At 34.2% G+C, this 15,981-nt stretch overlaps 1 protein-coding gene across 1 annotated transcript; it reads right to left on the bottom strand.

The window, feature by feature from the left end:
* Nucleotides 1-1,996: 1,996 nt before the first annotated feature.
* LOC146932937 (uncharacterized) lies at nucleotides 1,997-14,126 on the bottom strand. The gene is made up of 14 exons (XM_085704659.1): nucleotides 13,852-14,126; nucleotides 13,201-13,767; nucleotides 11,567-12,790; nucleotides 11,118-11,445; nucleotides 10,335-10,590; nucleotides 10,030-10,246; nucleotides 9,592-9,944; nucleotides 8,983-9,513; nucleotides 6,854-8,054; nucleotides 6,414-6,767; nucleotides 5,881-6,118; nucleotides 2,865-5,464; nucleotides 2,619-2,755; nucleotides 1,997-2,475 (listed from the first exon to the last, which is right to left on the bottom strand). The coding sequence occupies exons 1-14, from the start codon at nucleotides 13,984-13,986 to the stop codon at nucleotides 2,160-2,162; spliced, it is 8,457 nt and encodes a 2,818-aa protein (XP_085560785.1). The 5' UTR covers nucleotides 13,987-14,126; the 3' UTR covers nucleotides 1,997-2,159.
* Between the last annotated feature and the right edge of the window lie 1,855 nt (nucleotides 14,127-15,981).

Raw genomic sequence — 15,981 nt, 5'->3', positions numbered from 1 at the left:
ACTCGTGCAAGCAAATAATGATTTGGTGATCTCGTTCCACATTCTAAATCTTACTGAGTTATTAAAAGGTTGTGACTTATGAGAGCTTCTTTTTAAGTAAAGTTGTTTTAAAATCTTTTTAGTAGTGCTCATTTGAATCAAGATAAAAGTTTTACTTTGAAAAATGAAGCTGGATTGCATAATAATCAAAGCAATTTGAGACAACTGTGTATTTAGAACTGAAGGAAGCTAGGGAGTTGATCTTTCACATTCAAAGGCAGAATTTGTCCTGAGTTAAATTATTTAACTTTAGCCGTTGAAGGTAAGTAATTAGCAAGTAATATGGGTAGGGTGTTAAAAGAGGTTAGTTGCATGTTTACTGAGAATGGTAGAGAAATAATAAGGATGACAATTGAGTTGGTTATACACTGAACTAGTTTTTGAGGATGATTTGATTTGTCATCTGCATATGGAGGGATAGCTCCCAATTCCATGCTGTAATAATGGGATTGCTTTCTTGCCAAGCTACTATGTATTAAGGAAACTTTATGTCAATTGAATTCCAATTTCGTGATGCTGCTTTGTGTTCATGTTCGAATACATCATCTTACTGATTAATTGCTGCAACATCTTTCCCTTTATCAGATGTTGCGCAAGATACCTGAACAATCATAACTTTTCTGTAGATTACTGAACAATGTAGATTACTGAACAATCATTCAACCCTGGTTTATATGTCCAGGCATTACGATCTGAACTGTCTCAAATTTATGTTTTTTCACATGTATTATGTATTTTTATAGTAAATAAACCCTGCGCCGAGCTATTTTACTGTAGGACCTCCCCTACAATATTGTTATCACGGTAGAGTTTAACCACCAAGTTCGAGATGGATTGGTGTGGTACCTCCACGCCTGGGACACTAGAATATCGAACCATGAACAAAGTAAAGGCATGAGATAAAAACATATTGCGAGGTCCTACTTCTTGACACGCTAAAATGTTACAAATCCTAAGCTTGTTTAAATATTATATATTTGGCATGAAAATCTCAAGTTGTCTTTCTATACTTTGACAGAGACATCTGTTTTATTTTAGTTTTATTTGAAAGATGCAAGTAATGTTATGCGCAACCTATTTATTTGTGGGCCAAGTCTATGATGAACAAGTGAGACAAGTCTTGTATCATGCACAAGCTTGTTTTCACCGTTGGATCAATAAGTTTCACCATCGGATCAAATGAGATGTGATGAACTTTATGGTGTAAATAATGTTAATTTAAAAAATAGATAAGAAATTAAAAAAAAATTCACATAAGATAATTGATGAAACCGTTTAGATTCTAAAACTTGTACCATTTCTAAAACTTGTACCATTGAAATGAAGGGTTGAGTGTTACTTAAAAATCATGTGTATCATAATAGATATTTTAAAAAGCACAATCTTAGTTCAAAACATTGGAGGCCACTTATTCTAAAACTTTGTTATTCTAATACCTTTCAATTTCTAAAATAAATTTCACGGAAAGAATAAATCTCTGTCTTTCACATTCCGTCAAAGCATTTAACACCTATTTGGGACTTAAATAAGAAAGACAGGATGAGATAAGTTTGGGTACGTCTTTGAGAAAAGGTGGTGGATGACGTTAAACTTTTATCATGAAAAATACTTCAATTGAAAGTAAAATGATTTCAGTAATTTTTTTTTTTATATATATATCATAATGCATGAATCCTTTACTTTGTCTTGGTGTTATTTCTTGATTGGAATGTAACTATCCTTAATGTTCATCTGTATTCTTGCATGATATATCAACCTTCTGATGATGAAGAATCCACGGTGCGATACGTGATGATTTAGGTGTTATGGTGAGAAAAATTGGAAGATGTGCTAGGAATGAGGGAAATCAAATTAGTCGATTATAAATCAACGGTTCCATGAATGCACGGGCATTTTTCTAGTTATCATTAACGTTGAAAAATACTGGGCTGAAATAAGTGTGCAAAACAAACACCCATTATGACAAGAGGGTACGTTTTCATATCAATAATAGATCTTCAAAATACTTATCAAAAGTTCACTGCAAAGATTCCACGCTGAGGAAATACCATAAACAGAAAGTTTGAAGTGAAAGCACAAAAATTCCTACAGCATTTGCATGTACAAAACACCCGACAATTTCACTTATTACCCTTTTTTCCTCCCTTCTTTTTCTTGAATTTGTTTTTCTTCCCCTTGTTATTTTCCTTGGCCTTTTCATGTCCTGAATTAACCGGAGCTTGAGAATTGTTGGACACGTTACCTTTGGATTCCATCAAAACATTTTGCCTGTGGTCATCGTTGCCTACTGCAGTGCTGACTTGTGATGGATCGGACTCAACATTAGTATTCCTCTGAACCAAATTCAGCTGATACAAGATGTGCGCTACTTTTGATTGTCCCGAAAGAATTTTCTTTGAAAGTAAAATTACAGCGTCCTTCTCAATCACCGAATCACTAGATAATAGACGACAGAAAGATTAACAAGTAAAGCAAAATAAGAAAACCATATTGCAATGTCTTAAAGTGCTGATTAGTATTGGACAGCAACCTAAAAACTTGTCTACAATTACTTATGACAAGCTACTTATATAACTTACCTCATGTTCATAGAGGCTCGAAGTTGCTTCATTTCATCAAGCAAGCTCACAAACTCCTCCATCTCATTTTTGTTTTCCATCTTGACAGGGTTTCGTAGCAACAAATTCCAAAGTCCAATGAATTGATCCAAGAAACCCTGGAGAGAATGAAAAGAGCAAAGAAAAAAAACTTGTGATAAAAGAATATAAATATTAATCATTTGATATAATAACATTTTATTCAGAATCAACAAAAAGCTGGCTGACCTTTATAATCATGGAATCAGGTGAAACATTATTAAGACATGATACATCAGTTGCAGACTCAAAATTTTCCAACCAATTCAAGAAGTCATCATTCACAGACAAGTTAATTTCATCTTTGATCTGTCCATCTGATGCCTGATCTGAAACAGCAGCAGAGCTTTTATCTTGAAGGTTTGAAGGAAACTCCTTAGATTTTGAATCAGTAGCTTCTGCTATGGTTTCCTCAGCCACATAGTCAACTGTACTAGGAAACAATGTTTGTAATATGAGCTCTCTTTTTTGGCAGATCGTTAAATCCACAAAGATAGCATCTGAACACACAATTTCTGTAGAATTGTTCCGAAGCTTGGCAATTATCAAGGGATTGCCAATCACTTTAAATGCCTCGGCAAAGACTTCCAAACCCAAGTGTTTCTTTCCTTTTTGAAGAACATTGCAAAATTCCAATGGAAGTTGACTGGTTATATGTCTCTTCCCCAACAAATTGCGAAGTAATTGTAAATACTTCCCACTCCCAGAGCTGAGATGAAGTGAACACATTGAAACAACCAACCTCAGGAGAAGCGTTGGAAAATAATTCTTCACATCCAAGTTTGATTTTTTAATCCAGTTATTGGTACCATTTTGATCATAAACAAACTCACGGAGAATATTGGCGATAAAATCATGGGCACTGACTAATTCATTAGACATGAAGCTCAAATTTGAAAGGGAATTTTCATCCTGGCAAATAAGCCACTCAATAAAAGATGATTTTGTCGCATAAATGAGCCCCTTCCAGCATGAAGTCAACAGCAGTAGCCGTTCAACAAGATACATAAAGCAATCGGGAGATATATAGTCAACTTCCTTTATCCAATTCACACTGCAAGTATATTGCAATGCAAGGTAAAGCTTACGAGTGCAATGCATCTCTAAAACCGCTTTATCAGTTGACCCATTTCCTGAATTCAACCGCAAGCTTTGAATGAAATCCTTCCAGTCATCTTTATCATCAAATCTAGTCATGACTTGCACGAACAGATCGTCTTGTACATTAGCTGTGCCAAGAATCATAACTACCACCCTTCCAATTTGACCATAGGTCAATGTATCTTTCCGTTTAGTGTTTTCATTTATGACTTCTTTCATAATATCCTGCCAAGCTTCAGTTACCCTTTGATAAACCATTTCTTTTGCCAGCGATTTCTTCCAGTCAAGGGGAGCTACATGGTGGAATAAACACTCAATTGGCAGTCTGTAAAATCTCTCCAATGTTTTTAAGTTACCGTGGCCATGGCTAAAACATTTGGACTTGAGAAGAAATTTTGAGACCTCATAGATATGCAATAAAGACTGCACTTGACAGAATTCAGAAAAAGCTTTATTAACTGAAAACTTGTAGAGTGCATCGAGGTTGCGCAAGACATCCATGCCAACAGAAAGTAACTCTGAACTCCAATAACTCTGAGCAAAAGAAACTAAAGGTTGAACATCAACAGAGACTAGCCTACCATTCTTCTTTAGAAACCTATCACCCAATTTCATCACCCAGGTAGCATCAGGGATGAACAAAAGGTAAATGTCATTTAGATTATAAATCTGCTTCTGAACACCCAGATAATTCAATGCAAACTTTACATAACTGTTATGCTGATGAGACTCTGGAACTTTGAAATTCGAAAGGAAATCAAGCATTTGAACAATGTTATCCTTCCAATATGTCCAACAATAAAACAACGTCTCCAAAGAAAATTGATTCCTCAAAATCATACCTTCGACAGGAACATCAAGCATGTTGTCTTGCCAAACATACTTGGATGAGTTCAGCCGAAAATGAGAATCCAGCAGTTTCCACAAACATAATACTTCCCCTCTGATACTGTTATGAATGCGAGAAGATTTCAATTGATTCATTATTTCGAAAATGTTGTCATGCTTATTTGATAGAATTTCAGCTTCTGTAGACGCGAGCTCATAAAAGCTGCTTGACACTCCCTTTGCAAATGTCAAAGCTCTTCCCAAAAGCTCGGCCTTCAGTGTAAACTGCTTTAAGGGCCATGCTTTGCTTCCCCCAGACCAAAGAGAATTTGCAAGTACATAGAAAATCATGAGTTCATATGCTTCCAAGAATTTACCAGCTTTTCCTAGCAAATCAGCCTCCCGAAGAATATCACCCATCATCTTAGCAATATTTACAGCCTCCATATAGTTGCCTGATTCCTCTTCCAATTCAAGAAGCTCGTCAAGTAAACTTAACGATTGTAAGAACTCACGCTTCAAACACATCGAATGAAAAGCTCTAACAAACTTCATCATGGACTTGATATCTTTGTTGTCAAAATATTTGCGGGCACAATTTTCCAGAAATTTCTGTTCAATTGCGTACAAATCATGACTATTAGCCCAACCAGGGTCAGCACTTTCATTTTGTTTCCAGTGCTGAATGTAATGTAAGCCAATGTCAAACAATCCACCTTTTGCACAAACATTCAAACAATCCGAGAAGAAACATCCTCTAGCATACACTTGAGCTGCCATGTCAAAACAACGACCTAAATAAAAGCAATCGCCTGCCCTTTTCAAATCAGGCTCTTCACATTTTTCCAAGTAAAGCTTCCCTGTTAGCAATAATTCGATTAATTTTGTCGAGTAAAAGTCACCGTGCAAAAAATAAGTTAAACCTGAGAATCAATAAAAATGTGTGCAAGCTTAGGTGATCTCATTAGGAGACTAAAAAAGATGTTTAGACTATAATATTTGCTTGTACAACAAAATAAGTTAAATCCCTATCTCAAATCAAATGAACTCATCAACAACAAAATAATTAATAACACTCACATAACTTGAAGTCAATAAATTAGTATATCAGTAACTACAACAAAAGTTAGGTCTAGATGAATGTTGTAAATACTAAATAGTTATAATAAAAGTGTAAGTTTCTATAACAAAAGCTATGTTTAGATGATATCCTAATATTTTTTGACCGAAAATGACATAAAAATATAGACATAGATGCCAAAGCTAAAGTTCATACCAGCTCTTTCATAATCCTCCAAATCAGAAAAACACTGGGCAGAAGACTCAGCCATTCCAATGCCTTCAAAAATTTCAGCAGCTTCCCTAAGGATTGCATTTGCATCCTCAGGATTCAAGTCACGTAACCGATTTGCAGTTGCCCTAAGACCAGCAGCCTTGGACTTTTTTTCCCAATAAGAGTCCCCTGCTCTTTCAAAACACATTGTTGCCATCTCGTAGTTATTTTGATAATATAACTGCAATAGAACAATCAACAGAATATATCATTTGGAGCAAAAATAATACTAGACAAAAGCAGCACATCCAAAAGCTTTGCTCTATGCGTTACACAGTAAAAAAGTATAAAACTATCACATAATATCACATACGAGGTATTTAGGTATAGGAATGATTTAAATTGCAAAGAAAAAGAAAAAAAAAAACTGAGAAGTAATACTGCTTAATGATTCAGTATAAAAAAATATGAGACCTATTAATAAAATCCATTACTAAGATAGCACAATAAATATGATGATCAAGTACAAAAACAACCTTTTTGCCACGTGACTTCCATTCTTCTGGACTACTTGCAACTTTCATTGCCTGAGCAAGTGAATCATCAAGCTCTTTGAATTGTACAAGACACTTCCTTTTCCAATAATCAAACATGGGTTTGCAATACTCCTCTGTGTTCTCGCAAATCCACAATCTCTGTCTTGTACGAGTTATAGCCACATATAGTTGTTTTAGCTCGGAACACAAAATATTATGTTTGGAATCATTGAAAGTTGGAAAAGACTTGGATTCTGTCGGTTCCAGCATATCTTGTTCGTTCATATACTCATAAATCACCCTCCATCGATTTTTCAAAGGTGAAGTGCCAAAAAAGTTGTACAGCAGTACATCCTGTAAAAGAACACAGATTATCATTCAAATAAATAAACATAGAATTCAAAACAAAAATGAATCAGATATGATGATTTTTAACCTACCTGAAACTCAAGCCCTTTGCACTCCAAGATAGTTAAAACAAGAGCTTGTTTCCCAACATAGTCTAAAATTTCCTTTCGAGCATAATCATCGCGTACCAAAATTACTTGCTCTGCTCCAAAGCCAATAATTTTTCCACTCTCATGTCCAGTGTTGCCAAAAATGGTTACAATTGCATTTTTCCTGCTTCCACATTCAAGAACAACCGGAGCTTCCCCGTATATCAAACTGGTCTCAGGCTTCAAAACATCAATAGAATGAGGGAAAAAACGGAAAAGAAGCTCAATGATGCTCTGAGACAATTTCAATACTCCAGCATGAGTCCGAAAGTTTTGATTCAACAAAAATGTTTCAGAAACTTTCACTTTATCCCTTCCTTGGTTATAAGTTCCTCTCTTTGATTCTAGCACAAACTTCTTGTAAAAGAGAGATTTTATATCCTGGAATCTAAAATCAATTCCCCTTGCTATGGTCTGTGCAGTATCACCACAAAAAACAAAACCCTCTTCTACATTTTGACACACATATTTAAACAAAGCAATCTGACTCATGGTTAGATCCTGCACTTCATCAATATATACAAAGTGCATTTCATCACCCTCATATTTGTTTATTCTGAGTCGGCGATGAAGGTCAGCAACAATATCAGCCAAATCAAAATCTCCTTTATCCAACTTCATTTTTTCATAACTTTGAAAAATATCGTATATGATCTCCCTTTTCTGCTTGCTTAAACTTGACGCCCGGTTTTCAGACAATGATAGATAATCCTGACGGCTTAACTTCCCTTCACCAGGCTCCACAGACTGCATACTCCCTTTTATATGAGACACGATTTCAGTGAACACTCTGGACGAATCTAGCGTCTTGGTATATTGGGAATTGAAATGTGGCCAATATAATGATTCAAACCTGTCATACGTCACCTCCTTCTTCCTTATAAAAGTCTCCAAAGCAACAGATCTTACACCAAGATTCTCACTTAAAGAAGATACATCACTAAATCTTTCAAAATAAGAATTCCCCACAGTCCCATCAAGCATCATTAAAAACTTCTGAAAGGTTATCACAAGTGGATATGAGTTGGTGGGAAGATTAACAAAAGAATCAGGTATATTCTTAAACTGTATTGATGTATCAACATCGACTATATCTTCATCAATAGAACAACTTTTGGCAGAAATATCCCCGCCACATATGAATCTGCATGCACAATACAAATAATATTAGATTAGATACCAATTAAAGACTGCATAGAAAACTATGAAATAAATTAAACTTAAGTGAACTCAGCAAATAAACATGAGGACCAAATTATTTAAAATACTTGCAAAGTGATACTACAATGGTTACTAAAATTAAGGAGTTACAACAGTATCCTTTACACCATTACTTAATTTCTTAAGTAGAATGCGAAGTTAAAAACTGTAATCTCAGAAAAAAAAATTACTATATACCAGAAGGCGAACCAAAAACTTAGTATAAGGAGGCGAAATTAACACTAAGTGACATACAAGGAAGGCCAATAGGCATTTAGGAAGACAGTGAGATAGTACAAAGTTCGGGAGGCACTCCATCCGCCTGGGTGCACCTTAGCATGCAATTCACTACTGAAATTGCAATTCATGCAGGAAATGTTGGGGGAAATCATTAATGTTTAAAAAAACATGTTCTTTTTTGCTTCTCAATAATAAACATATTTTAGTCTAAAAATTGTGCATTCATAAAACAAATATTGGTTAGTAAATATGCATGATAAAAATTAACAAAACTATATTATGAATGATAAAAAGCAACATAATAGATCACAAAATAATTACATAAAGAAAACTATAAAATGATGTATAGAAACAACAAAAGTTATATGAAAACAATCACACAGATATTGTCAGGACAAATAAAAATTAACGTGTATTTATTAAAAAAATAACACAGATAAAACAAACAGATAAGTTAAAGATGCTAAAACTAAACGAGTCCTAGTATCATAGACCACATTTTTAGCTTTTGGAATTAATAAATAGGTGAAGATATCCTTTGATAGACACATAGGGTTCAACGGGATATTTTAACAGTAATTTATCTAACAAGAAGAAAGAAAAATTGATAATCTGAAGTACAAGCTCCATACCTTTTCATTCTAACGACCTGTTGTTTCACTGCTTGACAAAGTTTGGGACTCACTGTTACAAATAATTGATGTAAGACAGGCCTGTCATTCACAGTAGAACTGTCTTTATACTCTTTCTCATCATTCAAACAAGGAACTTCAACACTCTTAATTCCATATGTGTGTTCAAGAGCTGCATGGTGCAATTCCTCCTTTTTAAATAACTTCATTGTCAAAACAGTGGTTTTCCCAGTACCAGAGCGACCCAGTACAAATGTACTTTTAGAAAAGAGTATTATGTCATGTTCTTCATCTGATACTTCAAAAGGAAGTTCCAGTTCATTACTGTTACGATCAGAAAGCAAGTGGCTAACCACAACAGATGATAAAGAATAGAATTTCATCAATAGAAAGCTTTCCTCAACCTTTGAATTCTCAACATAAATTCTTTGATCGCAGCAACTCGATTCTGCTTCATTTCCATTACTATCAAGATTCTTAATTTTGATGATTTCTGTTGATTTCTCCCAATTCATTGGAACCTCCATTTTCCTAGAAAAGCAAAACAAAACCACGATCAGTTAGCTATAGTAGCTTAGGGTGTAATAAACTACAACTCTAAGTACCTACCCCTCAAAACATTGCTCACTGCAGCGCTTTATAAAATCATCAGTATAACTTCCAAAAATACTATCAAGACGCTTCACTACTTTCGGAATATCCTCTGGAGGCAGTATATCCCATATCCTTAAAACTTGAGTGAAATTCAATTCTTTTACTATGTCCTTTGAACAAACAATAAAAAGACCTTCAACTTTATATTGCTTTAATATCTGGGATGAATTTCCACAAAGCAAATCCACTTTTATTCTTTTTGGTCTCCACCCACTAGAGAGTTTGAGTAAGAGGTTAAGCACCGACTTCTTTGTCCGCTTTGACGGAAGATTTTTAAATGACTTGAGAAAGTTATCACTAAAAAGAACCTGCACAATTGTTGAGGATTAAAAGGAACAAAAGGTAAAGCACATGATCACAATAAGTAATATTACAATATCGTAATCCAAATACCTTCCACCTAGAGTTTCTGAAAATGAGACTATCTGCATTAAGCAAATCGTCAAGTTGATCCAGCTCTTTCTTGGCATCCCAGATACCTTTCGCTAAATCCTCGTCTTCATCAGCATTAAAGAAACATTGTCGCTTTTTAGCATCAAGCACCAAATCTTTCCATACATTTTCCTGACTTACTAGGGTCCTTTCATTTCCCAATATCCATAGACAATGCCTGTTGAATATAAAAGCAATAGCATTGATGCAAACATTCGTTTTGGACAAAAACAAATGCAATTGTAACAGAACTTAGAAGGTTTTACCTAGCCCTGGTGAGAGCAACATTAGTCCTATGGTTATTGGAAATGAACCCAAGTGAAGTACTACAATCAGTTCTGACGGTGGATAAGATAATTATGTCCTGCTCCCCACCCTGGAAACCATCTATTGTTTTCACCTTCACATCGAAACCTTCGTGCTTATCATACTTCTGTCCAAGCATATCCTGAAGTGAAACAACTTGGGCAGCATATGGAGACACTACACCTATACTAAGGTTTTCATTTGACCCAAGCCATGCTGCATTCCACGCAAAATAATTAAGCAGTCAGTATTTCTCTATTAGAAATATGTTTCGCATTAACAGAGCATTAAAAAACAATTCATAATATCTAGTTTATACCACATTTTTATAATGTATCTTTATGTCCTTTGCTTGAGAGTATTTGTAGTAACAGATCATTTTAAAATAAAAAATATTATTTTCCGATAAAGTTGAACACATTATAAAAACTATAATACTTTAAGCAAACTGCAGCCATGCAGTTTAGCAAACAAACAATAAATTATCTTCTTATTAAACCAATCATAATCCAAAGAAATATTTTCTCTAAAGGAAAATAAACACAATAACATTATACAGGACTGTTAATACATTAATGCTTGAAATGTTACCGATAAACAAACATTAAACCAATCACAGTCTAAAGAAATATTTTCTCGACGGATTAGTATCATCCTGTGCAGAGAATGCATGCATTCTAACATGATAAATAACAACAGATGATTCATATACATAAATTATACGCACATGCACACATACAAACCTCTAAAACAATTTCTGATTATTTTCATCACAACCGCCACTTCAACCATGTTTTTCCGGCTTCGTCCAGCATCATCAAACTCTTCGGTGCCACCAATTATATTAATAAAGGAATATGGACCAAACATTTGCCCGGGGAGATATTGTTTCCTGTAGTTCTTTGCAATAACATTTGGAGCATCAAGAATTTGGTTCAAATAGAAGCATGAATTTGGAAAGGAACTAATTGCAGGATGCATCCTGTACTGTATATTGAGGAAGTGATTTGGATGACCCAATGTGCTCAGTCTCGCAAATAAACTTCTTCCGAAACCAACTTCAAGAGAAACCTTAGACATATTAAGGACAGGTATTAGTATTAATTGTCAATGGAAAACTTTATAACATTAGTGAATGTAGGAAACAGGGGTACTAAAAGTTAACTGAAAGGGTCATTTTTAGAATACGTACACTACTTTCAATCATGGCTGGTAGCTGGCGTTCATCTCCAACAAGAATGGCATGGTTTATGTCTGAAAGTAGTAGAGGTATGATTGACTCACATTCCTTCAACTGTGCAGCTTCATCGATTACTACAACGTCTAGTGGTTCCATGTCAACAGAATGCAGCTTAAAGGAACTAGATGCAGTGGAAAATATTAATAAAGATGACTGGAAACAGAACTCTCTGATTGACTCTTCAGTCACAACATCTGGAAGGTTGAGGTCACCAATTGAAACTTTAAGGGTTCTTAATAGAGAAAGGCATTCAGTTCTGCTCCTCTGGTGCAATGAGTATTCAGCAGCACTTACAACAACTGACTCGAAAGAACTGTGTTGACTTTCTGGAGGAGAGAAAAGCTCTTCCAATTTTTCACAAACAATGTTATTTTCAAACAGCAAAGCTTGAAATGAACTGAGAGAGTAAATCAGACGAGCCAAATCTTTCAAGTTATGTTCCATAATACAACTTCTTGCAATATGAGTACATAAGATAGAAATGCAGTCTCTGAGTGGCGATGCTATAGCCAGAAACCTCTCTCTGACAAACTCAACAAAAGATTTGTGAATCCCCACACCAGAATCTGATGGGCTGTCATCTTTTGCCCTATTAAAGTTATTGTCATCAGTTTGATCATGTTCCTTTCTCATCTCGTTCTCAATGAATATCTGATAGTGGGAAACACAGTTTTCAAGAAGATCAATCATTGAAGCAAAACAATATTTCCAACCATTGGGTGGGGTGAAACAGAATGTGAGCTGCTTGACACGATAGTCCAAATATATCTCTTCAATTTCTGCACCAACTTTGAGCCGCTCATGATTCCCAAATAACAGCATGTCTCCTAAATTACAAAACAAAGCATCAGAATTTCTTTCAAATGATTCTCTCACCATGCTCAAGACACGCGATGCCACTTCCTTAATGGCAACATTTGTTGGAGCACAAACAAGAGTCCTACAGTTCATTTTGAATAGAGCAAAAAGCAGTGTGCCCAATGTTTTTGTTTTTCCGGTTCCTGGTGGACCCCAAATAAGATCCACGGTAGACTTATGGTTGCAATGAAAGGAAGAAAGGCAAGCACAAATTGCCTTGTTTTGTGACTCATTCAACTCAGATGACAGCCTTTGATATGTTTCATCATCCCTAAGAGCATCAGTCTTCGGAGAACAGTAATAACAGTTTTCCTCAACCTGCACCCCAAAATACATCCATTAAAGTTGGCATAAATGAAAAGTCAAAATATGTTCTACTTGGAAATAGTCAGTCTCAATGACAATAAACTAGAAAATGTCATTCACCACAAAGGGAAATGCTAAAGAGTGCCCTTGGGGCACTAGTTAGCATGATCCTTTGTAAATAATTAAACAATACAACTTCCAACTACATACTTTCTTTCTATAATAATAATAATAATGATAATGCTATAACCATAACAATCGATCGACGGTGAACATCAAAATAACAAACTTTATGACTGTGGTTATGCTTTGGTATAATATGAGTAAACACTGCAGTTAGTTCATAGGAACAACTGATAATCTTATATTTATAGACTTTGAATCATTGAATCAAATAATTAAGATAAAAATAACTCTCTTACCACATCACTAGCACATAAAATCTTCTGAATCAGTTTTGAATCTCCATCCATATGCAGTGCATTCCATATTCTTCTATTTGGGGTTATATTCGTCAAGAATATAATAAACAAAGATTTTTGCCCCATTTCATCAATGTCAATGTCTTTGGAAGCAATGACTTTAAAAGTAGACATAAGTTTATTCTCATCATCATCATCACCTTCAATCTCCTCATCAAGAATCCCAGCCGACAACACAAAACTCCAAGTCCTTCCAGACCTTTGCAAATCATTAACCGTTTCAGGTTTAAAATCGGCCAAAATAAAAACATCGCCAAACAATGTTTTGTATAACTCTTTTCCATGACCAGATGACCTGTTTTTCCAAGTATCAGTTTTAACAACATAGTGATTCCTACCATACGAATGTGACCGTGAATGTTCAAGTGAAATGACTTGAGCATAAGGTGAACTTGACAAAATTTCCATACAAGAACAGAGTTGTGCTCGAGTTTCTTCCAACAACGGATACACAAATGATTGAAAATACTGTTCAGTGGAATCGAATGATAAATCGATATAATCCACCTACAAAAACAAAAAAAAAAAAAGGATTAAAATGTAATGTCAAAGAAAGATAATGTGAGAAAGTAAGAGAAGAAAGTTGAAAACCTTGTTGTTATAAAGTTCTTGGTTAAAAATGTCTTGGAGAGACCAAGAAAAGATGGTGTCTATGAAGTTTTTATCGTCATGGTAAGTAGTCTTCTTCTTCTTCCTCCTCCTTGAAGTTGAAGTTGAACGGTTCATTGTGTAGAGGTTTTCTTCTTTCTTAGCAACCAAAACAAAAATCTAAAGAAGAGGTTTTTGGTTGATAGATAGAACACTGAAATGAGTAGAAACAGTATCAGTGGAATAAAACTTTCCTCAAGTTCCAAGAATCTTTCCTTCCTTTGGATGCAATGAAATTGTGCATGGAAATATTGGTTCAGACGTGGGATCCACACAAAAAACTTTCCTCCCACTAGTGGAGAGAAAGCTAGCCGTACCAGCAATTTGTTTGTATTTCTTTTTTTCCCCTTGCTTCCTATCATATTTTATTTATTTTTTATAATGTTTTTGTTCTTTCTAAAATGCCTTTTTTTACGCTTAAATACATGTGGCATCAATGCTTTTAAAATATAACTAATATTTTTCTAAATATGAATATTTATAATTATACATGTATGTCTTATCTTGTCAAAAAAATGTTTTTAAATAAAAACATTTATACTTATGTTATATAAGGGCAATTATGTCATTGAATAAATATATACCTTTCTTTCCTCTCACTATCTTTTCACTATCACCCCAACCAAACAATTACAAAATCATCTCACATTTCATTCACTTTCTACTCACTTTTATTCCTTCAATATTCTTTCCATTTACTTTCTTTCCTTTCACTTTCTTCTTGACATCCAAACAAAGCCTAAAAGAAATGGATTTCTTAATAACCAAGAATAGAAATAGAAATGAAAAGTCGTACCGTGCATGTAGCTTCAGGCCCCCTTCTTTGTTGGTTCATCAAAGTCAATCAAAATCAAAATGTGGTCTGAATCAGCGGAAGAAGTAACTTCCTTTCAGTAATTATCCAAATGATTTTGGGGTAAATAGTCATTTTAGTTGGTAATCAACACTTATAATTACTTTAAAATGTTCATTAATATTGTCATATCAATTTTTACAGGTACTCCTATATTTTATGAAAGTTTTTGCATTTATTGCATTGAAAATTGAAATCTTTAATTTTAAAAAAAATAATTTATACATTATGAATGCTTAAAGAGTGTCCTAAAAACACTCGTTAACAAGACTTATATTTCTTGTAAAAAAAAAACTCATATTTATTTACTTTCATATAAATCCTTATTAGTATTTGTATACTGTCATATGGGTGTTTATAAAATTTGGAAAATGTTAATCGATGTCTTAATTTGAAAAATGTTAACCAGTGTCCCATGATACCGATTAAGGAAACAAATATACTAACTTTTGCATTAAAAAAAGAGTAATGATATTTTGACATCCATTTGATGACAACTTTTTTGACAACCTTGTTTTTCTCACTTCTTGTTGGTCAAAAACAATGGAGAGAGAAAAAGGAAGAGAGAGGATAACAACATCATGTGAGTATGATAGAGAAAGTTGTCCAAAAGTTGTCAAAAAGTGGTTGTCAAAATATCATTTCTCTTAAAAAAATACAACTTTCGCTTTGATCTTGATTGTGAGAAAAAAGTTGTACGTTAAATATTGGATGTGATAAGGTTTTGAAAAATAAAGTGGTAACTTTCAAAAAAAAAAGGAAAACCTTTTCATTTAAATGTAAACATGACTAGGAAAATAAATGTAAAGTCAAAAGTTGAGGTCGTTTGGTTTCCTTCCTCAACAAGTTTGCACGAATTTTGTCTCATACGGACTGACCAATGACCATAGTCATAGTCATTATTATTATTTATTACCAAGGTGACACAACACAACTCACAAGCAGACACAAGGTGGTGGGTCGGGTCGTTTCTTTTCCTTACTTTTTCATCTTCTTATCCTACTACTAGGCTACCTAGGACCTAGGAGTCCTATCCATTTTTTTGGTTATTAGTGGGGGCCGGGGGGATTTAGCTAACGACGAAAAATATATTTTACTTAAAATAAATATATTAATTCCAATACTTAATCAATACTCTTATATAAAAAATAAAAGTGTCACTATTTTTTTTCTTTCTTATAAAAAATATTGATCAATTTTATATATGTTTCTATAAGTTA

The sequence above is a fragment of the Medicago sativa genome, chromosome 4, assembly GCF_051527215.1.
Source record: "Medicago sativa cultivar Bolivia chromosome 4, Bolivia_mono, whole genome shotgun sequence".
Lineage (NCBI taxonomy): Eukaryota > Viridiplantae > Streptophyta > Magnoliopsida > Fabales > Fabaceae > Medicago > Medicago sativa.
Note: the sequence above shows the minus strand (reverse complement) of the source record. Positions and strands in the feature narration are given on the sequence as shown.

Bases quoted from the DNA above. Each gene is read 5' to 3' on its own strand.
- LOC146932937 (XM_085704659.1), bottom strand. From the start codon at position 13,986: ATGAACCGTTCAACTTCAACTTCAAGGAGGAGGAAGAAGAAGAAGACT. The intron at 13,768-13,851 runs GTTTTCAACTTT...TTGTTTTTGTAG, and splicing joins AAGAACTTTATAACAACAAG to GTGGATTATATCGATTTATC. The intron at 10,247-10,334 runs GTAAAACCTTCT...TATATTCAACAG, and splicing joins GTTGCTCTCACCAGGGCTAG to GCATTGTCTATGGATATTGG.